The sequence below is a fragment of the Primulina tabacum genome, chromosome 4 (genome assembly GCF_025594145.1).
Source record: "Primulina tabacum isolate GXHZ01 chromosome 4, ASM2559414v2, whole genome shotgun sequence".
In the NCBI taxonomy this organism is placed as follows: Eukaryota; Viridiplantae; Streptophyta; class Magnoliopsida; order Lamiales; family Gesneriaceae; genus Primulina; species Primulina tabacum.
In genome coordinates, this window is record NC_134553.1 from 6,691,741 (window position 1) to 6,716,108 (window position 24,368).

General features: G+C 36.0%; 4 protein-coding genes and 1 non-coding gene across 8 annotated transcripts; 2 read left to right on the forward strand and 3 right to left on the reverse strand.

Annotated features, from left to right (window-relative positions):
• Positions 1-29: 29 nt before the first annotated feature.
• LOC142542846 (guard cell S-type anion channel SLAC1-like) lies at positions 30-2,890 on the reverse strand. The gene is made up of 3 exons (XM_075649699.1): positions 2,062-2,890; positions 854-1,659; positions 30-558 (listed from the first exon to the last, which is right to left on the reverse strand). The coding sequence occupies exons 1-3, from the start codon at positions 2,572-2,574 to the stop codon at positions 201-203; spliced, it is 1,677 nt and encodes a 558-aa protein (XP_075505814.1). The 5' UTR covers positions 2,575-2,890; the 3' UTR covers positions 30-200.
• A 678-nt stretch (positions 2,891-3,568) lies between these two features.
• On the reverse strand, positions 3,569-3,764 carry LOC142543979 (U2 spliceosomal RNA). The gene has a single exon (XR_012819949.1). It is a non-coding gene; the product is annotated as a U2 spliceosomal RNA (small nuclear RNA).
• A 1,180-nt stretch (positions 3,765-4,944) lies between these two features.
• Positions 4,945-15,278, forward strand: LOC142542848 (uncharacterized). Of its 4 annotated transcripts, none has more exons than XM_075649706.1 (6): positions 4,945-5,165; positions 10,407-12,089; positions 12,192-12,342; positions 12,439-12,586; positions 12,677-12,877; positions 13,508-15,278. In XM_075649706.1, exons 1-6 carry the CDS (start codon positions 5,075-5,077, stop codon positions 13,730-13,732), a joined length of 2,499 nt encoding a protein of 832 aa, XP_075505821.1. In that variant the 5' UTR covers positions 4,945-5,074; the 3' UTR covers positions 13,733-15,278. The 4 variants fall into 4 exon arrangements, with proteins under 4 accessions (XP_075505821.1, XP_075505820.1, XP_075505822.1 ...); XM_075649705.1 differs by having other exon boundaries at positions 4,949-5,165; positions 12,677-12,922; XM_075649707.1 differs by lacking the exon at positions 4,945-5,165 and adding an exon at positions 9,306-9,502 and having other exon boundaries at positions 12,677-12,922.
• Positions 5,539-7,297, reverse strand: LOC142542849 (putative sugar phosphate/phosphate translocator At1g12500). Its single transcript, XM_075649709.1, has one exon. It carries the CDS (start codon positions 7,003-7,005, stop codon positions 5,950-5,952), a length of 1,056 nt encoding a protein of 351 aa, XP_075505824.1. The 5' UTR covers positions 7,006-7,297; the 3' UTR covers positions 5,539-5,949.
• A 780-nt stretch (positions 15,279-16,058) lies between the features above and the next one.
• LOC142542850 (nudix hydrolase 14, chloroplastic) lies at positions 16,059-24,233 on the forward strand. The gene is given in 8 exon segments (XM_075649710.1): positions 16,059-16,338; positions 21,524-21,629; positions 22,120-22,197; positions 22,612-22,659; positions 22,661-22,705; positions 22,850-22,942; positions 23,197-23,295; positions 23,869-24,233. Coding segments are annotated over 8 exon segments (948 nt in total). The 5' UTR covers positions 16,059-16,096; the 3' UTR covers positions 24,106-24,233.
• The last annotated feature ends 135 nt before the right edge of the window (positions 24,234-24,368 follow it).

The following is a 24,368-nucleotide window of genomic DNA, read 5'->3' on the forward strand; positions in this document are numbered from 1 at the left end:
AATGGATAATGATACAGTAAGATAATTATATTAATGACCATATTCGTTGTGACAATTTTTCCTTTCGTTGATTTACTTCTTCCAATTCTTAACCTATCAATGAAATGAGGATCCACAATATTTTGTGACCATACATTTCCCCTATGTGTTTCATCTTTTATTACACTGATTAGATATTTGACACCTTTGTCTTGCTTTGCTTATTCCTCGACTTCATTATCCTTGTCAACTGAGTTGTTTCCATTAGCTGAACCATACGACAGGGGCATATTCTTGGTCCATCGTCTTATATCATACGTCTTTTTTACTGGTTTCTTCTCCCTCCCTACTTTTCTCTTTGTTATGGCGATGGCCAGGTCGTTAGGGAACAATGTTTTCCATACCAAAGCATGCAGAATAGTTGAAAAGAACAATGTAAACACTATTGTTGATGACAGAAATGAAAGTGTCAAAGCTAGTCCTTGGCTTATTACAGAAGGGACTTGTTCTGCATATTTGATTGCTGCTATTGAAGCCGTTGTCATTGGAAAGGTGTAGGACCACCATGCCACTGAAAACCTGTCAATACCATAAGATGTTAGAAGTATATATATAATTGTCACATCATAATTCAAAAGTATAATGTTGAGGCTAGATTGTTATAATTTGATACATTTCATCAATTAATTAGCCCTTTAAGATTATTACCGAATTAAATAAACAATTTCTGATGCATTAACCTACTATTAACCAATTTCTAATTTTTTGATTAAATTTAAAAGTCTGTCTTTCTGATGGCAATTTTAAATGTCAATCTACCGACGTCATTAACAAAACTCGATTATAATAAATTTTGTAAGATTTATTTGATTACCTGAATCCCCTGAAAAAGTTGATTCTCACAATCAGTGAGCAATAGAGAAACAAAGCGATGAAGTAACAAGTCCTGGCCAAGCAATCAAATTCACCATAAATTGCCCTCCATGCAATGCTTGCTGCGGCTGGAGTAGCAATGAACATAGAATAAACAGGGTGCAGCTCCTTAGGCAACACTTCACTTGTAGGTAATCTTTGATACAAAGTCACAAAAACAACAAGATAATGTGCGAACCCTATAGCCCACAAGAACTTCCCTGCCTCCTCCCACCCCACTTTGGCTGCCAAAATCGCCCCAATGAAGTTGCCCACAACCGAAAGATGCGAAGAAGGATTTGCAACTTTACACAGACGACGTTTCCCCCCTGAAAGCCATTGTCCGTATATTTTCAGGTCAAGAAATATGATAGGTGCAATGAACACGCACCAGATGACGGGATGCAGTATGTTTGGTGCCACAACGGGTGGAGCACCGATGGCTAAGAACATGCATACGATCCAAGGAGCGAAGAAGAAGTTGACTCGGACAGGATGGAAGTATTCTCTTTTCACAGCTTCGAAATAAAATATGCATTTTAGTGTGTACGTGATGAATACTAGAAGAAGCACAAGTAAGGCTAATAGCCAGATCGATAAGTTGATCAAGGGTGAAATGTGGAGGAATTTGGTGGCTGGACTTGTTGATAGAGAAAGCCAAAGAATGGCCTGGCTGCTTAAGCCCAGACATATACCAAAGCAGCCGATAGGGAACCGTAGGAGGAAGGGCCATTTTTCATCCTTGGGTAGAAGTATGTCCTCGGATTCCTGCAAGAGAAGTGTGTTAAAAATTATTACAAGTAAACTAAACCTTTTGGCAAAAATTTCAATGCATCATAAAAAATTATATAACTTAACATATACAAAAAAACATAGGCAATAATCTTGTCCCTTTGCCGCAAGTTTTTGTATGAAATGAGACTAAAAAACTACATGTGGAAGAATTTCGTTTGGGAAACTAGGATGACCAAAGTTTATCTTTTTTTCGTTTCTTCCTTTATATCTGCAAAGTTGGATGAAAGGGTTGTCACTTGTCAACCAAAAAAATATGTTAGTCAAAGGTTTCAGACAGAACGAGGAACGACTGATTCTATGTGTATAATCGAATTAGATATGCCATTGTCTCTTCCGAACAAATAAAAAAACAGAAGCACAATTATGTATATACACCTTGATTTGGTCTAGTTCAGGTCCCGTAAGAGCAGCAAAGTATCTTCCAGCGGGCACACTTTCCTCAACGGATTCATCAATCCCACCTAATCCATCACTTTGCTCAACGTTAGCCCCACTGTCCATTCTAAATGGCAACCTCGAATTCTGCCTAACGATACCAGATCTTGTTCTGAAAATATTGAAGTCCCCTTTCTTTCTTTCTGCACAACCAAATCCTCCAAAGCTATTCCCGCTTCTTTCCAATGATTGCCTATCCTTTTGCTCTCTGTTGAAAGCCGAAAAACCGGTTTCCAGGGAAACTTGCCTGCTGAAACTCCGGTATGGCCTCTTCCATTCTCGAATTTTGATTGGTTTGTTGAACTGTTTTTCTTCTTTTGCATACCCCGTTTTTGCTGTATTATTTTGTTGATGTTCTTGCTCTTGTAGTTGTTCTTCTTCTTCTTCTGGCACCTCATGGATATCAACAAATTTTGCATCAGGGGATCTTGGGAAGGTACTTACCATTTCCATGTTATATGATCTCAATTCCTGTTGTGTCCAAGTTTCACATATCAGTGATCACTATATATTATTGAATATCCAAATGGGGATCACGAGAATAAGGATCTTGGTGGTGGTTGATTACTTGTAATTCCGAAGAGAAGTTAATGGTTTCTAATTTTGGTGCCAAAAGTGGCTTTATTGTAATGGTTATCTCGTGAATGAAAACCATCTGTGGTTCAGAAGTATGGCAGCAAATACAGGTGATCCCTTTTATCTTCTATTTGCTGTAAAGCTAGGGGAGGGAGTTTTCCATTCCACGGGTTTGAATGCTACATATGCAGCCAAGCTTGTGGCAAGTAACATCTTTGAAAGCTATGCACACGATATATAATTTATATTTTATGGCTGTGGCCCGTGGCCGTTCTTTGTGTTTCGCAACATTTTTCTACTTCAAATATACAACATATTTTTCATCTCTTTCATTTAATATTTAATATTTCGCGAGACTCTCGGAACAACTGTATTTGGTGGTATATAAAGTAAACGTACGATAATACTAGATTACAACACAGAGTAAATCTATCATTTCATCTTGTTAAACATGTCAGTTTCTCAACAAATTTTGGCCAATGAGAAAGTGCAGATGGTGGTCAAAGGTTTGGGGGACAAGGAAGTAGACGTAGTAATATGTTTTTTGGTTTGTTTCCTATAGATTTTTCATATCTAACAATGTGACGAACCGTCGCATCTTCTTCCATTTTTGTTGTATGTAAATATTCTACTCGCCCATGTATATTTATTTACTTTCTAAATAATATTGGTTATTTTAATAATCTACAAATCTTGCTGTTTTCTGCATGTCTTGGGCTAAATTTGCAACACGTCTATTCAATTTTCTACTAATTTTTTTGTTGCCAATATAACACATTATACAGCCCAGCCCTGTTTGGTTGACTTCCACAATTGGTGGTTAAGTTGGTTTCCTAACCCTAGGTACAATTTTAATTTCAGACTAGATTTGATGGGGTGCGCCAGGCCAAGACAATAGTGCAACGCCCAAGCGACGCGCGAAAGCCCAGGCAGCAAGCTACCTTTGTGGGCCTTCCCCCTAAAAAAATAAATTTAATATCGTGTGAGCCATTGGCCCACGTATCAGATATTAAACTGATAAGAACAGATACTACACTTGATCTTAGCCAAAAGGCCGAGAAAGGTATGAACTTCTAAGGTCGTGGATTTCCGTTATTATAGGCATTTTCCCTCTCTGCTGCTACACATCTATCGATGTGGGATATGAAGCTGCCTTATCCAATTACATTTCCGTACTATTGCCTATGGGCCGCACCAAAATCCGAATGACACAATTTCATGTATTTCTTCTTTTTTCTTTTAGCCCATGTTTTTGGGAAATTTTTTTCCCAGTTTAATTTTATTGCAATTCTAATAAGTGGATTTGATTAATGGAAAAATTCTCGAGTTTTAGCTTTAAATACTTAAAAGAAGTTTTAAATTTTTACCTATTTTTAAATTTTAAATGTGTTACGCATTAAAGTATATATCATATTTTAAAGTTTCCATTTAGCATCGAATTTCTGGATGGAATATCCCAATTTATCCAAATTTTGTTATCAATTTTTTGTCCTACTTTTTTTGTGTCTTTAGAGAAGAGGGATTGTAATTTGATCAAATCAAACGAGGTATTAATTAACATTGTATGTGGGAGCATGAAATTCAGTTTATTTGTGTACTGAAAAAAATGAGATTTATTTAGGATTGCACTCATAATCATTTTTTTTTTAAAAATACCACTCAATAAATATTGTGAGCAAAAATTGTACAACATATTGTGAGCTGGATATCGAGTTGCTATCCTCCCATGTGAACATTGTACCACCGACAGGTGCCCGCAGAGGGAAACCAGAGGAAACCATGAAAAAAGTGAAACAAATAATTATCTATTTTTAGCAACACAATGGAACAGGCCAGCCTAACATTGGACAGCGCTCTTGAATTCTCTCTTGAATTGGAAATGCAATGGCCAATTTTAAAATCTAAACCAGACCAACTTTTGAATAACTTTAATGCTCTTGCTAACCTTTCCAAGTTTCCAACAAGATTCATCCCCTTTCAGTAAATGGTGATGGTTAACCAGGTGATGTAATTCATAAACTTTAAGACTGCATAACACAGAAAATTTCAATCATACAAGTGAAGTTTGGAATGTCAAGGGTCGCAGGTTACAACAGTGAATACAGATGGACATAGTTAAGTCTCTGGTTTTGAGTTAGCCAAATGTGGTGTATGATCAGAGAGAAAAAAATAAGTATTAAGTGTTGCTTCAATCCGGCAAGAAAGGGGTTGGAATAGAGATGCCAGGTAGCTAAGATCTCTTATTTGACTTGAGCCACACATTTAGTATCAACAGATAGATTGAAAAAAACACGTGTTCACCATCATTTTCAAAAAAACACTTTGAAACATGAACTCAATTCAACATTTTGAAGAAATATGTTGAATCAACCTGCTCATGAATCTTCCTAGATTCCAAGAATTTGATCGAAATTCCATAATGAGAATCCAGACTGTTACCGCCAACAAAAGGACAAGATCACAGAACGGTCAGCTTTTTGTTTCTGAGAGAATTATTTTTGCAATCGTTTGTTCTTTCATCCCTCTATTTTTACTGTTTAATGTTAACGTCCAAGTCACCTAGTTCCTTCACCGCTTGAACACCAGTTGGTTGAATTAATGCCTCTGTTCCGGAACTAACTGTGGTGGTTATTTGTTGAAAACAAGTGAATACGGATCCCCGATCTTTCCATCATTTGATTCCATTTAAATTCATAATCTTCATCAACCTCAACAATACAAAAGACCAGTAACTAGGGGAGAGTCAAAGTTTAGCAACAATAAGATATAGAAATTAAAATTCGCGTTAACAAGATTAGAATCAACCACAGCTTAGTAGAAAAAATTTGCTTGCAAGTGCAATAATGATGAAGAGATTCACAACTATATCCTCCAGGTAAAGAAAGATAGGTCTATGGCAAAACAACGTTGTTTACAATTTTAGTTGGGCTAGTTATAATCAATAATACCAAAAGAATCGAGTCTTTATCCGTGTTCTAATATCGTTCAAAAAAGAACGAATGGAATGACATAAAGGGAAAGAAAAAGAGAAAACTTTATCCTCTTAAACCAACCCATATCAGAACAAATATGTAAAGGAACGCAAAAGAGGTAGGAGCATTAACAGAAAACCCTTTTCCGAACACCTGCTTTCCTAGACAACTAATTATCTTTACTTTTGTCTTGGAATCGAGCTTTAAATCAAAGGCAAAAAAAGGGTCACATTGGTAAAACAAAGATTTCAACATTATCACTTCAATTTAACATTTCCTATCAATGAACCGTAGCTTTGGATCTCTTCTTGGCCTCACTGTAAAGAACCACTCCCATTATGGTAACTGCAAATCCGGTTATCCCCATTACCGTTACCGGATTCCTGAATATCAAGACCGATACAACAGCGGCCACCGCTGCCTTGGCATTCCCCAACACTTGCAATGTCAATGCGCTTGTGTGTTTCGTGACCAAGAAATTGGTTAAGTTAACCAAATACGCGATTGTAGCATTGGCAACCAACAAAAACACCATATATCCATCTACACTGGCCTTCTCCACCGTTACTGCAATTACATTTCCTTCTATATACAAAGTAAATGGCAGCAAAATCAATGCTGCCATTGGAGCCATATACAACAACAAATTCATAGAATGCAATTTTTCACCTTCAGAAGTCAATAATATCCCTTGAACAACAGATTTTAAAGCCCTGCCAGCAGTAGAGCCAACGCACACCAAGAACCCAAAAAGATGAAACAAAGGCTCACTATTACTAGCCAAGACAATTCCCAAAACCACAGGGAGAAGGGCAAAATACACCTCAGCAGATTCCTTCTTACAAGTGATCACAAAAGCAAATATGGCCGTAAAAAAAGGCGTGGTAGCCCCAATAGCCTGATTGAACGACACCGGAAGGTACCTCAAAGAAGTATTACCGCAAACAACAGAGAAACAGAATATGACACTCAAAGCAAAGATCTTGAAAAACTGTTTCCTGCTGTGTATTTGCTGGAAGGGCACGATTTCAAGCCATTTAATTGCCAACAAGCTATAAGTAGCACATGACAACATGTGCAGCATGGTCAAGAAAATAGGGTACCTATACCCGTAGAAGCTGAGGAGGTACTTATTGAGTAAGAGGACACCAATGTTCGAGAAATACCAAGACGCAATAATGGCGGCCGTCGTAATATTGGGAGAGATCAAAGATGCATATTGCTGCTGGCGGATTTCCGCAGTTGGGGTCACCGGAATATCCAAAACTTGATCGTTGCTGGGTTCCAGCCGTGGATTGCTGCCCCTTCTCGTCGTCCATGACTGTGCCTCCACCATTACAAAAGAAGATCACTTTCTTTCACCCAGCGCGCACACACCCACACGAAGAGAAGTGTGCGTATAGAGTATAGTACGCGTTTCTTGGGCGTTAACCACAATGGGTATCGATCTTCGTGGTGTTAGATACAGTGCATGACTGTAACCCTGAGAAGAGGAATCGTGTTCAAGGGGTTTAGTGTGTGATTCTGATGCTGAGATCTGAGTGTGGGATAAGATTGGCTGATGATGACGAAAGGTGAGGTGGTTTGAACTTATTGTACGGTGGAGATTTAGATTTATTAGCAGGGAGAATAAGGACCGTTGGATGAAGAATGGAGAAATGGAAATGATTAGATTTAGGCTGAGGCGGGGCCAGTGAGTGTCGGTATAACAAATGAAGTTTTGCGTCGCATTTTGAGAAATCTAGGTTTATTATCATTACTTGAAGATGATAATTTAAAAAAATGATGTATAAAAACTAGTAATCGAATTTTGTGACATCAATTAAATTTGATAAAAATTTATGTGAGATGATCTCACATATCATATTTTGTGACACAGATATCTTATTTGGATCATCCATGAGAATGTATTATTTTTTATACTAAGATTATTAATTTTTATTGTAAATATCGGTAGGGTTGACCCGTCTCATAAATAAAGATTCGTGAAACCGTCTCACAATAGATCTACTCATTAAATTTTTTCTCCTGATTTTTTCCCAGTTTGTATCAAAATACAAAGATTATCTATCATATGAAAGTAAATTTTTTAATTTAATAAAAAGACAAAAACTTGTATGATACGATCTCACAGGTCGTATTTTGTGAGACATATATCTTATTTGGGTCATCCATGAAAAAGTATTACATTTTATGCTAAGAGTATTACTTTTAATTGTGAATATCGATAGGGTTAACCCGTCTCACAGATAAAGATTCATGAGACCGTCTCACAAGATACATACTTTAATAAAAAAAATCTCATAAAAATATATTTTAGAAAAATTATAAGTTATAAATAACTACCATATCTCGTCCAGTTTTCAAAATTCAAAACTTTCATAAAAATACATTTTAGTACGTGTATGACTAATCTATAACTACCATATCTTTTAAAAAAAGGTAATATAATCAATATATTTTATCTATATTTTTTGTATAAATATAATTTAACGCCTAAACTTTTAAATGTGTCAATTTGTATTTGGAAGTGTCCATGTTCCATGGGTTTTAGGTCAACTATTTTCGTTAATTCTCAGTTGCGTGTGTCTTTTCTTCTTTTTTTGGGCAATTGATTTTTTCATCAATTCAATTAATTTATCGAACAATAGATTTTTTTTATATAAAATTTTAGATTTCAAATCATAATATATAACGTAAAATATAATGGTTTTAATATGTTTTGAAATAAATAACTCAGTTTTGTATAATTTACTCAACATATATAGTTAACTCGACTGCTACTTGATTTTTTTTTAATTTAAATTTAAATATTAATACTAAATGACCGAACTAATATCGATTCGTCTTTAGTCAAATAGTAACGACTATAAATTAGCATCTGTTGGTGAATTTATTGATAAGTATGAAGCTTATAATTTAAAACGCAATGTTTCATGAGTCAATGTTATGAAACATATATTCGATCCGATCAAATTCATAAAATATTTCTTTTTTATCTCAAAATTATTACTTTCATGATAAGTATAAATCATGTTGATTGATTTCACGAATATAGATATGAGAGATCGTTATAATAATATTTAATAATAAAAAGATTTAAGATAAGCTTCACATAATATACAAAAGAGGAGGTCTCTTGTGAGACGATCTCACGAATCTTTATCTGTGAGACGGGTCAATCCTACCAATATTCACAATAAAAAGTAATATTTTTTTATGGATGACTCAAATAATAGATCTATTTCACAAAATACGACTCGTGAGATCATAAATATTGTCTATAAAATAATGGATCGATGTAAATAAATTAAGGAAGACGCAATGGCCCCTCAAAAAACATGTGAAACATAGTTGCTGGACAATGGTCAAAGTACCAACGCTATGACGTACAATATCGTCTATGAATATAAGAAATTATAATTTATTATAGAATCAAAAGGGTGACATATTTAGTCATGTAATTAAATATAATAATATTTTGATGATTAATTCAATTAAATGGTCATAAAATTTAACATTATATTAATCATTTAGTTATATAATTAAAACGAGAATAATTAAAATGGAACATTTACAAATAATTAATAGAATATAAAAATTGTATAGTTAACAGGATATCGGTAACTGGATCCGCGCGCCAGCCAATTTATTGTGGAGCCGGGTTTATCTAGGCTTTGTCAGATCAATTGCAGTTCAGCTTTGCGGGAATTTTCTTTTTCTCCATAGTCGTCTTCTCTCTTCGACAATTTCGTCTCTCGTACCCCATCCAGTTGCTGCGGTGATTTTGCTCGTCTCTTCCAGCAACAATTGCTGGGTGGGCTTGAATTAAGGCAAGTCTTCCTAACGGGGGAGGTTGTGTATCTGTCGAAATATACATGTGTCGTCAGTAGTTTGATAAAATGCCCGAACGAGGAAGTACTCCTCAGTTATATGAAATTGAGTAAATGCTTGCCATTCGAAACCATCTTTGCTTTTAACTGGATTTGATGTTAATTTACTTTGGTTCGACTATATTTGTGCCGCCGATAATTTCTTGGGCTTTTACAATTGAAAGCGGTTTTTGGTTTTCACTTGTCTTAATCCCGGAGTTTTGTTCCCTTTGAAACGTTTTTACATTTTGTGTATGCCCGTAGATCTTTTGACAACATTTTTAACTCTCGAGGCGTTCTTTGTAAAAGGCTAAAAGCAGATGCAATTTACAAATATCAGTTCTTTAAGTTTGTGAATTTCGAATGCGTGATGCTTGTATAAATTTTTTGGTTGCTAAAAGTATAAAACAGAGAGGCATGTGGTGGCGTTACCTGAACTTGGAATTGGTGAAAAGTACAGCGAAATGTTCTTAAGTCTGGTTTTATGATGAAAATTTATGTTGTACGGCAATTAAATATTGTTTATTTATTCGTCTTAGCTGATGCAAATTTTGATCCACTTTTTAATTTCTTGTCACTAATTATTTCATTGCCGGTTATGGAGGAAAGATAAGAGTTCTCAGTTTTACCCCCTTCATCTTTGAAAATATTGACATTAGGACAATGAATAACACCCAAGTTGATTCTATATGGCTATTGCATGACTCACAAGCTAATATTTTGCATATTAAATCTCTTGTAATTGCTCGTGCTTCAACATTTACTCTTATTTAGAAAACAAATATATGACAGGAATCACAGACGAAAACCTATGTTCTAAGTTTATTTAATGAAAAATTTTAAATTCTTTTTTTGCACGTTGTAGGTATTGTGGTCAAGGATACTTATTTTCACACTTCAGATCTTCAAATGGCAAAGCAGTCTCAATATTTTTTCCTTGAAGAATGGCTGCGGAATACCATCATAACTGGTAACAACAAGAGTGGTTTGGTACATCCCTCTTCTTTCTCCGCCCAGGCAATAATTCAAGCTTGGGCTGATATCAGAGATTCACTTCAACGTCAATCCTTTAATGCTCATCACCTCCAAGCTTTAAAATTACTCATCAGTTCTCAAGCATCTCTTCACGTTGCAGATCCACAAGCTAAACTTCTCCTTTCTATTTTATCCTTGCAAAATCTGTCTTTGCCCCAAGAAACTTATCTCCTATTCTTTAGGCTTCTTTATATTTGGTTGAGGAAATCCAGACAGTCTTCTCAGGTTGTTGAATCTGCTATTGACATTTTGTTGCACCTTTTATCTTTTCAATCTCATTCTGACAGAAGCCCCCGTTTCTTATCTGAAGGGATTCTCCTCCTAGGTGCCATTTCTTTCCAAACATCTTTAACTGATAAATCCAAAAGGGTCTGCTTGGAGTTTCTTTGTAAGTTACTGGAAGAAGATTGCAGAGATATATTATTGTCTGATGAGCTTGTCTCCAATGTTCTTGCGGGGATTGGTTATGCTCTCTCCTCTTCCATGAGCATATATTTTGGAAAAATTCTAGATATTTTGTTTCGAATTTGGGGTCAAGAAGATGGCCCCTCTGGCACTATTTCTCAGGGCCTCATGCTACTACATTTGATTGAGTGGGTTCTTTCTAATTCCTTGAGGTCACAGTCCTTGGATAAAATTGATCTCGTAAAAGGGGTTTTAGAAACTGTTGTCCCATCTCATTCTTCATTTGCTGTAGTCATGGCTGCCGCTGGGACATTGAGGGCTATCAATAGATCTGGTCTTAGTGGTTTTATGCATCTTGCTAATGCTGCTGAGGGACGAATTGAAATCTTGGCAAGAGATTTGGTTTCTAGAACCGAATGTATTTGCCATTCTGAAAACAATCCAAAGCTTAATCTACTTTTGCAGTGTATAGCACTTGCTTTGGCTCGAAGTGGTTCTGTCGCCTACCGCGATTCTCTGCTTGTGTCCCTTTCATTGGCACTATTGACTGAAATATTTCCTTTGCAGCGAATCTATGATAAAGTTGTCAAACTCCCTAAGGAAAATTTAAGTTTGGTGCTTAATGAGATCGAAGAACATATTAGTAGTGTCATTTTCAAGGAAGCTGGAACAATAACTCGTATTTTGTGCAACCAGTATGCCTCAGCCAATGAGGATACCCAGGGTTTTGTAGAGAATCTCATTTGGGATTATTGTCAGAAAATCTACCTGTGGCACCGACAGGCGACTCTGGTTCTTCTGGGCTGCCAGGATAAGTTGATCAGTGAACTAGAGAAAATTTCCGAATCTACTTTTCTCATGGTAGTAGTTTTCTCCCTAGGGGTAACAAAACACAGGCTAGACTCAAGAGTAAACCAAGAAATTCAATTACAGATTTCAGTGAGAATTTTGATTGCATTTTCTTGTATGGAATATTTCCGCCGAATGCGTTTGCCAGAGTACATGGATACAATTAGAGCCGTGATTGTTAGCGTTCAGGAGAATGAATCAGCTTGTGTCTCGTTTGTGGAGTCTATTCCTTCATATGATGATTTGATACACAATCATGGTATTAATTTTGATCTTTGCAAGTAACCTTTGTTTTACCCATTTTCTTATCATCAGCTGTCAGCAGTCCTGCCACCTATAATTAATACTACATGCCTTGCAGGTTCTTCCAAAATGGCGAAGTTGCAGTCTGTCTGGTCCACAGATGAGGTTCAGACCGCTCGTATCATATTTTATATGCGTGTTATTCCTACATGTATTGAACAGTTACCAGCCCCTGTATTCAGGAAGGTTGTAGCTCCGACCATGTTCCTGTATCCTTTGTTGGACCTCTAAGTTTTTAATTGTATGTAAACTTGTCAATATCTAATTTTTATGGCCATTGGTTCCTTACATATTTATCTTGTCAGCTTTTTGGGACATCCCAATGGAAAAGTTGCCAGATATGCGCATTCGATGTTCGTAGCTTTTATATCTTCAGGTAAAGATCCCAGTCAGAATGAAAGAGATTCACTGAAGGAGCAACTCGTTTATTATTACATGCAGAGATCTCTAGAGGTATTGAAACTCTTGTAATCCACATGCTTGTTGAAATTGACTTTAGTCATAATTAAGGTTTCTGTTTGGTCAATCAAATTGGCAATATAGGCATTTCCTGGAATTACACCATTTGAGGGAATGGCTTCTGGAGTTGTTGCTCTTGTCAGATATCTTCCTGCTGGTTGTCCATCTATATTTTATTGTATCAACTGTCTTGTGGAAAAAGTTAATACCCTCTGCAGTGCAGTCAACCGTGAAGACATTGATCTTTGGAAGCACTGGGAAGGAGAACTGGAACCTTCAAAAAAGGTGCTAGATCTGCTTTTACGACTACTCTCCCTTGTTGATATACAGGTAGAACTAAACTTTTATGCTGTTTTATTGGATTGTGCTGGTGTTGGGTAAAAAATTATAGGTTCTGTTCACATGCTTGGTTTCTCTCCTATTTTACTTGTAGATTTTGGTGCTGGAGAAGGTGTGGTTAACGTCCCATTTGGTTTTTAATTGTAATGTAATTACATGTAATTTAGAATGAGAGCATCTTCTTGTGAGATAGTGTATACAATTCTCGATTCATCTCTGGTTTTGAAAAGTTATTTGAATTAGACAAATCATCTTTGGTTCAAATGAATGGCCGAAAATATTAAAGTTATTTATTTACCAGAAATGAACATTTTCATCTCTTGATGCAGTGCCTTGTTAATTTCGCTGATCAAGAAACAAATTATGAATTAATAGCAAGCATCTTGAGTTAGGCTTTCAATTTCACTTTTTCATGTTGTGTAAGTTTGTAACTTAGGATCTCGATCCTGGCAACCTTGACTTCAACCTTCGAGTATTATTAATTGTTCCCTTTGTTTCGTTCTGAAACTTCTACCTCGTTTAGTCTGTTTATTTTGGCCTTCAAAGGTGGTAAAATCCAGAGATTCCTTATTTCAGGTTCTCCCTAGTTTAATGAAGTTGTTGGCCCAGCTGATTGTCCAGCTACCTGTGAATGGACAGAACATGCTCCTGAATCAGTTGTATCAACAAATTGCAGAATCTGATGATGTTATAAGGAAGCCAGCATTGATTTCATGGCTGCAGTCTCTGTCTTACCTTTGTTCTCAAGCTGTTGCCAAAAAAGAACCTGATTTGGTTGGAGAAATAACCTCACGGCTCTAGGCATTGATGTGCAATGGTCACTTCACCATAAATGACTTCAGATTGAGATTTAGGAAGACAAATTCATGGTGGATTATACTTGGTCCCATTTGAAGATTACCTTGTTTTATTCATTAGAAAAGCATATTAGCCCAAGATGATTAACAAATTGTAGGATTGGATGTAGTGGTTTGAAAATTCTTGTAGGAATGTAACAAGAGAAAGCACTGCATGACGTGGAGCACATATATCTAGGCTCGTTCTAAGAGCAATTGAGATCTTTTCCTATTAACTTCATGAAGATCTGGAATTTCTTTGGAGCTTTCTGTTATGGGACTATACAGGATGGGACTATACAGGGACGCCCTTCCATTTTTTGGCAGTTGGGGATCAAGCTAGGGAACTTTGAGGTCAAATTTGAATTCTGCACAGGAAATTTCACTAGCCAAATACACCCCCAAAGCGCTAGGTATCTGTGTACCATTATCAGAGACTCCAACTTTTACGTTGGAATTATTCAGCAAGGAAACACCTGTCCAAGATATCCGCGTGAGTGTTCATGGATGTGAAGACTTTTTTTCCCTTTTATAGGATCAGTTGAAAACCTGGTGGTGTTATTTTGGTGCAGCTCGTAGCCATTCGCTTTGGAGTTGACATCACCGAGAGCACGATAATTTCTCCATTTTTAGGGACCAAAAAAGTATGGGATTTTTGGAGCTTGGTGATCAAGAATGTGACTCATTTTTGCATGTGGAACCTGCTGATAGACAACCCAGGCAAGCACATCCATTTCTTATTTCTCAATCTTGGAGCATGCATCTTCAATTCTTCATAAATGGGAGATTGGTGTGAAGCTTGATGCAAATGCAGTAGAAAGTAAACACCATGGCAGACGTTCTTGGAAATTACAGGTGTAACGAACTTATAATGGTCTGAAATGTAACCGTCGTTTTTGTGGTTAAATAGGAACACTTTTATAGGCTTAGCCGTTCTATGGTCATTCCAATGGTCCTCGTATGTCATATCCCATGTTCAAGTTGCCATCCTCAAGATCCAGTTTAGTGAAGTAAATTATGATTGCTGCTCCATTGATCTATTCGGTTTGTCATTGGCAGTCCATGGCGTATCATTCTCCCAATGCCAATTGAACTAAGCTTGAAATACCTGCTATGTCGAATTTGCCTTCAGCCTGCTCTTAGATTTTATAGAGAATAGCCTCTTCATGATGGCACTACGAAGCAGTCTGCACGAGCAAGCAAGAAGCTATCAGCGCCGAGTTTAATGTTGTGCAAAGGTAACAATGTTCCCATCTTCCGTAGCCTTTTCTGGCTCCTAGCAGTGGCGTGGATGTGCTGTGCAAGTAGTTTTGTCGGGTTGAACTCAATCTTGAAATTCCCTCTTATCCCATTTACTTTGTATTCGGTGAAGTTAATTTTTCAAACAAAGTTTGGCATAAACATATAACATTTTATTTTGGTGTCAAGTGTATAACAAATTACCTTTTATGCTCTTGTGCTTATATCCATCCATGCCTATCCATCTATATCTATTATTTGTGAATTTACCATATTGGTCTCATTTTTGTTTTTTCCCATCACCTTCCTAGTGTTGTTTATGTGAATTTATTGGTAGGATCATCAATTTCAATTTCAATTAGCTAGGTCTAATAAATGGCTTTGACCACTATAGTCTATATTTAACGGTGTTCGGTTTTAATTCATTGTTGTATTATTTCCCATCCATGTGTAGTTTACGTATAAACATGATAATAAATATAAGATTATTAATTATTAATTAACTATTAATAATCTATAAATTAGTATTGATTAATTAAATGATTTGCAATTATGACCTTGTACTAACTGGTTAGCTTTCAATGATTTTTTTTTTAAAAAAACCAAGTGAATAATTGGATTTTGGCTTTCAATTAGTAAAAAAAAAATCAACCCTGGTGCCTGTTCTAAAAAGTTTAGGTATTTCTAATGGTTCGTTAACGTGGAAAAACACATTTTAAATCTTTATATTTTCCACTAAAATAAATTTGATCTCTAAACAGTTTTAACTAATACTTTGGTTTCTAAATTTTTAAAAACTCAACATAGTTTGTCTACATAAAAATGGATTGATTTAATTCTTTGTTTTTACTCGAAAAAGATAATTCAAGATAAAATAGGTATTTTGTGAGATCGTCTCACGAATTTTATTCACAATAAAAAGTAATACTCTTAACATAAAAAGTAATACCTTTCATGAATGATCCGAATAATATATCTATCTCACAAAATTCGATCCATAAAACCATCTCATACACAATTTTGCTTTCAAATAACCCTTCAAAATGTTCAAAATGTAAGTCATCCACGATATTATTATTTTGATAATAGAATGTTTCTTCTTCCCTCGAAGCCTTTTACCGTTTCCAGGAGCATCAAATTCCTCAATTCCATCGCGAATTTCCCCACTTCCTCCTCCCTTCCCACTCGCAATCTTCACAGAACTCGACCTTTCTGTGCAAAAATGGCGGAAACGGAGTCTGCCTCATCCCATTTGACCATCAACCTCCCGACCCAGCTCGACCAACCCGTTACCATCGTGGCTGCCGCTGGTGTCTGTGACTCTGATTTCAGGTCTACTAAATTTAGTGTTTTTACTACTAAGATATAAATGTTGATGCTGTTGATCTCCAACCTCGAATGATTAGCCTTTTGAAGTCGGTTGCAACCGACACTTGAGATATGCAGGGCAGAACATATAGTTTTTGGGTTTGAGCTGAAATTATAGAATTGGGACCAACAATAGGTTTTATTAACAAAATGAGGGTTCAAAAGTGTATCCAAAACACTTATCAAACCAAATAACTAAAACTACGTATGCAGTGTTTGTGAAGCCGAATAACTGTTTGATGAACAACACTCTGATCAGCACCGTGATTAGATGTTGAGTTTGCGTGTCTTCAACACTTCACGCCAACACAACAATAGGCCTCGACTTGAGCACTTGATTTATTCGATGTAAATCTTTAATTCTCGTGATTGCTCTTCTGGGGCGTCCCTCAATCTCGACTTCTCTCTTATTTATAAGCTTCTTTGTCTCAAAGACAAGACTTTTATCAGAAAATAAATTCTTTTAATACTCTATCTAAAGTTCTTATCATATATATGTACAGTCTAGAATGACAAAACTCTATCATTTAATAAACACAATATTATCAAAAGGAAAATTTAATTAAAGAATAAATTTTATTCTTTTCATAATTGAATAATAAGCTAAAAAAATCTAGATAATCAATCAAATACTACTTATTTTGTCATTATGACATGTTAGGGATGAAAAGAGTTCAATAATAAGAAATTTATCATCAAATGACAAAGAAAAATGGTAATTCAAGAAATATTCACAAAATCACCCAACTTTTAATGAAATTTCCAAGAAAATTAGAAATAAGACGAGAAAACTCAAGGCAAAATCTTAGATTTTTCAGAATTTTTTTCCTAATTTCAGAGGATTTTTTAGATTGTTCCGAAAAATTTCCTATTTGATTTAGAGGATCAAGCTAAAGTTGAGAAAATTTCTTCACTCATTCTTTGTAAGTTTCGGTGGTAAGTCGCAAGTCTAATCGGTTCATTGCCTAACAATAAATATTTTTTTGGCCCCTCTCAAAATTGGGCTGTGTCATCTTTTGAGCATTCCCTCAGGTCCGGTTATGAATATATGGAAGGTGTTCGACTAGAAATGAAGTAAATCTTGGTTGAGGATTTAAAAGAAATTCTTGTTTTGTGCTAGAGCATCTAGTTTAAGTTGGTTAGTAAAAATAGAGTCTCTCTGTATCTCAAATGTGTAACTTGCTAATTATTTAAAATCTACTTTGGTACAACTTTAGTTAAGATTTTGTGGTTGATTTTTGAATATAGAAGTTTGTCCTGTGTTACTTGCATCTTGAAGCTCAATTTGGTTAATCTACCCTCCTTTAAAATAAGAGGTAACTTCATTTTAAATATAACAGAGTGCTGATATTTCATATTTTGGACCTATATTATACCATAAATTTGAGTGGATGTGTGATTATTTTTCTCATTGATGGATGGATAGAACATACAATGGTGCTGACAGAAGTGCAGTTCTGTGGTGCCTCACAACCTGTTGTCACTGAATTCCGTTATTCAATCGGTTTAGTGCCAACAATATTCTTTCATTCTTTTTTTTATAAGAAACAATATTTTATTAATAATAACGTAAGAAAGATTACATCAGTGGACTAGTGGTCCACTGTCATCAAGAAGCACATAATGTCAAGTTTATCTTAATGATATACATATTCCCAATCTCTCATCAAATCTAAAATCAAAACATTCTTAAAATCTTGATGGTTTCCAATCCACATTGCAATGTTAATCTTTATTTTTTCCCAGCATTTTTCTGCATTCTCTTCTTTGTCTTCAAAAATTCTTCGATTTCTTTCCAACCACACAGTCCAGCATATGCAATGCACCACCATTTGCCAAAAAAGTCTTCCCCTGGTACCAGTAATGTGCCCCAAATCCATATAGAATAAATCCTTTGTTGACTTAGGAATTACCCAAACCAATCGAAGGTCTTGCAAAGCTCTAGCCCACAATTTGTATGTGAATGAACAGTGGATGAGCATATGATCCTGCGTGTCTGTTTCTTTTCTGCACAACACACACCAGTTTGGGCACAAAGCAATTGAGGGCCATCTTTTTTGAATCCTCTCCGAGGTTGGTAGCTTACCCTGAGTTGCTATCTAAGAAAATATCTGGATCTTTTTTGGGACGGGAACTTTCCAAATTACATGGAAAAGAGGAAAATCTGGAAAGCGAGTATGTGGAAAAAACGAATCATAGAAGGATCTGACAGAGAAAGTACCCGAAGAATCCCCTCTCCACTCGAGATAGTCATCTACCCCTTCAACTAACCTAAAAGAATCTAAAACCCTTAATAACTTGGATAACTGAACAATCTCCTCCTCTCTCACGACTCTCCTAAAATGAAAATCGCAGGAATTGGTAGACGAGACATTATCGAAGTGGACAAAATGAGCTATAGGTCGATTGTGAAATGTTGATATTTGAAATAAAGCTGGAAAAATATCTTTAAAAGAAGAATCCCCCCACCAACAATCTTCCCAAAATCTGACCTTATTACCTCCTCTCACCCTAACTGACATTCTCAGCTTAAAAGTCGGGTATAATCGGGAAATAAACTTCCATGGGCACCTTAACGTTACGTTTCTTGCTAACCCCGCATCCCACCCATTTTCTTGCAACCCATATTTACTTACAATAATTTTCTTCCACAATGTCCCTCCTTCCTCAAAAAATCTCCACCAACACTTTCCCAGCAATGCCTTGTTTCTCAATATAATATTCCCAACACCCAAGCCTCTTTTTTCTTTCGGTTTACACACATGTTTCCACGCGACCAAGTGACTATGAACATCTCCATCCGCTCCATCCCGTAAAAAATTTCTTGAAATTTTCTCCATCGATTCCGCTATACCTCTAGGGACCCTGAATAGAGACATATAATAGATTGGAATAGAATTCAAAACCGACAAAATCAGTGTTAATCTTCCACCTCTCGACAAGAAAGCTTTCTTCCAACTTGCCAATTTTTTCGACATCTTAGCCACGACGGGATCCCAAAATGAAGCTTGTAACAGATTGCCACCCAAAGACACGCCCAAGTACTTAATAGGCCACATCTCCTTGCCACATCCCACTTGTTGTGCTAACATTTCAACTTCTCCTTGATCACGGTGAATACCCAACAAAGCAGTTTTTTTCCAATTGATTTTTAATCCAGACATTTCACAAAACTCTCTTACCACTTGCACCAGGAACCTGATGTGATCTTCATTCTGCACAAAGAACAGTGTGTCGTCCGCAAACTGAATGTGAGATATCTCTATCTTGTTTCTACCCACGTCGATCCCTCTTATTAGATTCCTTTCCTTTGCTTTGTTGATCAATCTCCCCAACACATCAACTATCAAATTGAACAAAAAAAGAGACAATTGATCTCCTTGTCTAAGACCTTTAAACGCCCTAAATTTACCTCTCGGTTTCCCATTAATCATGACAGAGAATGAAACATTCGACTCACAACCTTTCATCCAAGATCTCCATCTTCTTCCAAATCCCTTTTTCATCAGAACAAAATCCAAAAAATCCCAGCTCACATTGTCATAAGCCTTTTCGAAATCAACCTTCAAAACCCATCCCCTCTTTTTCTTTCTTCTCCCCTCTTCGAGCAATTCATTCGCTATGAGGCCACAATCTAGGATTTGTCTTCCTTCAACGAAAGCATTCTGAGATTAAGATATAGTATATGCTATCATATTCTTAATTCTCGCTGTTAGAACTTTCGCTATGATCTTATACAGACTTTTAGTCAGGCTTATGGGTCTAAAATCCTTCACTTTGTTCGATTCAGCTTTCTTTCGTATCAAACAAATATATGTTTCATTAGTAGCTCCATTTATGATCCCGCTTTGAAAGAACTCATCAAAAACCTTCATTAAATCTCGTTTGACTATATCCCAACAATCTTGAAAAAAAGCCAAAGTAAATCCATCTCCCCCCGGACTCTTCCATCCATCACACTGAAAGACCGCTTTCTTAACCTCCTCTTCCGTGAAATTTTTTTCTAACTCTCGACTTAAATCATCTTCCATGGGGCACCACTCCACTCCTTCAATACCCCAACATCTCGTTTCTGTCGAACTGTACAATTCCTTAAAGAAATTTAAAATAATTGAGACAATTTCATCCTCATCTGTTGTAATTGTAACCATCATTTCTTTCCAATTTGTCAATGGTTGCCTTGCTCTTCCGTTGATTTAGAAGTGAATGAAAAAATTTTGTGTTTTGATCCCCCTCAGTAATCCATTTGACCTTGCTCTTCTGATAATAGATTTGATTCTTACGATGTATCAACTCTTCTAGCAACGATTTTGTTTTTTTTCGATTGACATCTCTAGTGGTAAGTCGCAAGTCTACTCGGTTCATTGCCTAACAATAAATATTTTTTTGACCCCTCTCAAAATTGGGCTGTGTCATCTTTTGAGCATTCCCTGAGGTTCGGTTATGAAAATATGGAAGGTGTTCGACTAGAAATGAAGTAAATCTTGGTTGAGGATTTAAAAGAAATTCTTGTTTTGTTCTAGAGCATCTAGTTTAAGTTGGTTAGTAAAAATAGTCTCTCTCTGTATCTCAAATGTGTAACTTGCTAATTATTTAAAATCTACTTTGGTACAACTTTAGTTAAGATTTTGTTGTTGATTTTTGAATATAGAAGTTTGTCCTGTGTTACTTGCATCTTGAAGCTCAATTTGGTGAATCTACCCTCCTTTAAAATAAGAGGTAACTTCATTTTAAATATAACAGAGTGCTGATATTTCATATTTTGGACCTATATTATACCATAAATTTGAGTGGATGTGTGATTATTTTTCTCATTGATGGATGGATAGAACATACAATGGTGCTGACAGAAGTGCAGTTCTGTGGTGCCTCACAACCTGTTGTCACTGAATTCCGTTATTCAATCGGTTTAGTGCCAACAATATTCTTTCATTCTAATATCTCACCTAACACGAAATTGAATGAAAATTCCATTATCATGCTTTATTAATTTCAAGTGTTAATTGAGTGGGCTCTTTCGCGATGCTTGTTTAGTAGAGATGGTCCGCTCTGGTTTGTTGATCACTTCAGATAAATATAACTTGCTTTTTCCTCAATAGATGGCATAATGGCTGCTCGCCTGGTTTGATCGAGTTATCCACTGTTGCAGGAATGCCATTGAATCCTCCTTATTTAAACAATGGTTGAAAAACATACAAATGGAAACAGGACTTTTGGCTAATGGAGCCATGTCATTAAAGAAAGTGCTCATTCAGGTAGTTACTCAGATAGGCTTTCTAGATGGCAGAGCCAAGGAATATTTTTTAAGCAATATTACTTGCACCTACTCCTTTGTATTGAATGTGTTTTAAAGGAGTTGACTGATTGTTTGAACTATATTACTTTGTACTAACATGTAATGATATAATGTTAATGGCTCCATCCAAAAATGATTCTAGATTAATTCCTTGAATGTAATGAATGCTATAGAGACAAGGTAGGTATTGATGCCGTGTGCCTTCTATTCTTTGAAAGGCTACTCTAATTTTGGTTTAACTATGGTAAAATGTGAGGTGGAAGTGATAATATCTGTTGGTGGCAGTCCCAGGTTGTGATTGCATTCTTGGTAATCAAGCACTTGTATAATCCTTGTGACTTCGCGTACAAGAAGTTCATATTAAATGCTGGGAAACGTTGTAGGTGTTATGGACCTTTGCAGCTCATTATTCTCAAGATGTCTCACTTCTTTTCATGTTGCTGCAACAGAGTGTAGATATGTTCGGCAGTCGTTTGGGTTTTTTGAAGTTCAAAGCTGATGTAATTGATAAGGAAACGGGTAAAAAGGTATTTCACATTCACGCATTTAGATTGCTCCCAACTCATCCAACTGAATGATTACTCATATCTAAAATTGTCATTCCCCACATTTTTCATTTATGTTCCTATAATACTATTTTAGTGACAGTGCAGGATGGATTTAGATGGTCGATGACAAACCAGCTGAGATTGTTAGCCATGAGAACCTTCAATCGGCTGTTGTATTAGTTATTGATTTTGTGGGTATTAGGTTTAGAGAAATATTGAGTAGGAGGCTCTCAGCTCCTCTGTTTTCTTTTATATATCCCCATCTTAACAAATATATGATGTTGTGTCAATAGATTTTTTCGTTTATGGTCCTTTTCTAATTATTCAGAGGTGCTTCTCTATTTATTTGTCACTTAGAACCTTGCAGATTCATTCATTCACAAATTTGGACAGGTTCCTGGAATTGTTTTTGCTCGAGGACCTGCTGTGGCAGTGCTAATTCCTTTTGGACTCAGATGAAGAGACCTACGCTGTGCTGACAGAACAGGTAGTTCAGCTTATTTTAGTTTCTTTTTTTGGTAATGAAAAATTATTTTAGTTATTGTTAAGTCGTAACTGGTGATAAAACTTTATTTTAATTATTGTTAAGTTTTAACTCTCTCAACTCCGATTCAATTGAATATATTGGAAGGTTAGAGTCCCTGTTGGAAGGCTTATTTTAGAATTACCTGCCGGAATGTTGGATGATGACAAGGGTGATATAACTGGAACAGCCATTCGCGAGGTCTCTCTCTCACACACACGTGCGCATGCACATCTACAGCTCTCTTATGAATTGCTTGATGAATTTCAATTTGATGGACTTTAAATCATTGCATTTCAACCATCTCAATTTTAAGGTTTAATGATCAACAACATTATGTGCTCATGTTTCCTCATGGTTCATTCAAAACCATGATGGCTAACACGCAAAAATTCCTATACTCTTCAGGATGATATGGTTTCAAATTTCACATCTTTGTTCAGATGTCTTAACAGGTTGAGGAAGAGACTGGGTTACAATTAAATCTCAATGATGTAATTGATCTCACAGCTTTTCTGGATCCATCAACTGGATGCCGAGTTTTTCCTTCACCGGTATTGCCCTTACTATATTTGCCATCTATACGTTTTTAAGGGCGTAAAATTCATTTTAGTATACGAGATATTGATTATTAACATATTGTTAAACTAGCTATTGGTTAAATTTTATGCAAATCATCATTTTTAAAGAAATAAAGGTGTATTAGAGAGACGGGAAAAAAGTGTATTAGAAAGATTTCTCAATAGAATCTGTCTCGAAACTACTGCATGATTTCATGGCTGCCCTGTTAATTATCTTCATATTCAGTATTGGACTATTACTTGGTGTCATTGTTTATAGAACTATAGAAGTTTTAGAGATGTTCGAAAGAGGAAGAAACAAAGAATTGTGCATCCTTGAATTTCTTGATAGGTTTTCCAGATGTTGAGCCTTACTTTCTCTATGGATAGTCTTGCAATTAATGTGAGGAGTATTCGTTGTAGATACTGCCGCCAAATGTAATATGAAGATTAATATATACGTTTTCTAAGTGATGATATTTGAGCTAGCTATGTATCACATTTGATTCAAGTTATTATTTCATGTCTCTCTCTGTATGGCTGCTAAACCAACTCTTTTGGTAGTAGGGTGGGTGCGATGAGGATCTTGGTCTATTTCTGTATAGAGGAAGAGTCGATAAAGACATAATTAAACAGCTGCAAGGGAAGCAAACGGGTCTTAGAGATCACGGGGAACTGATAAAGGTACATGTAGTTCCCTACAAAACTCTATGGCGGATGACATCCGATGCCAAAGTACTTATGGCGATTGCGCTGTACGAAATGGCCAAAAGGGATGGGTTCTTGCCCCCTCTCAGAAATTGAACATGTATAAACTGAAATAGTTGTTGCTTTTCTTTTTCATTGTTTCTTTGCTACGACTGGTTATAAAGAGAGCCCCTTTTGTGAATCTTTATTTTTATTATATTAAATATCTGCAGGAGTTGCGTTGATTTAATTATTTACCCCTTGGGACTTGAGATGGTTTTAAGTATGAAAACATGAACTTATCAATGGTTTCAGGTAAGTGAATATTTTGGAGAGAGTGATTATATAAGAATATATTATTTAGAAATGAGGTTTTTTCC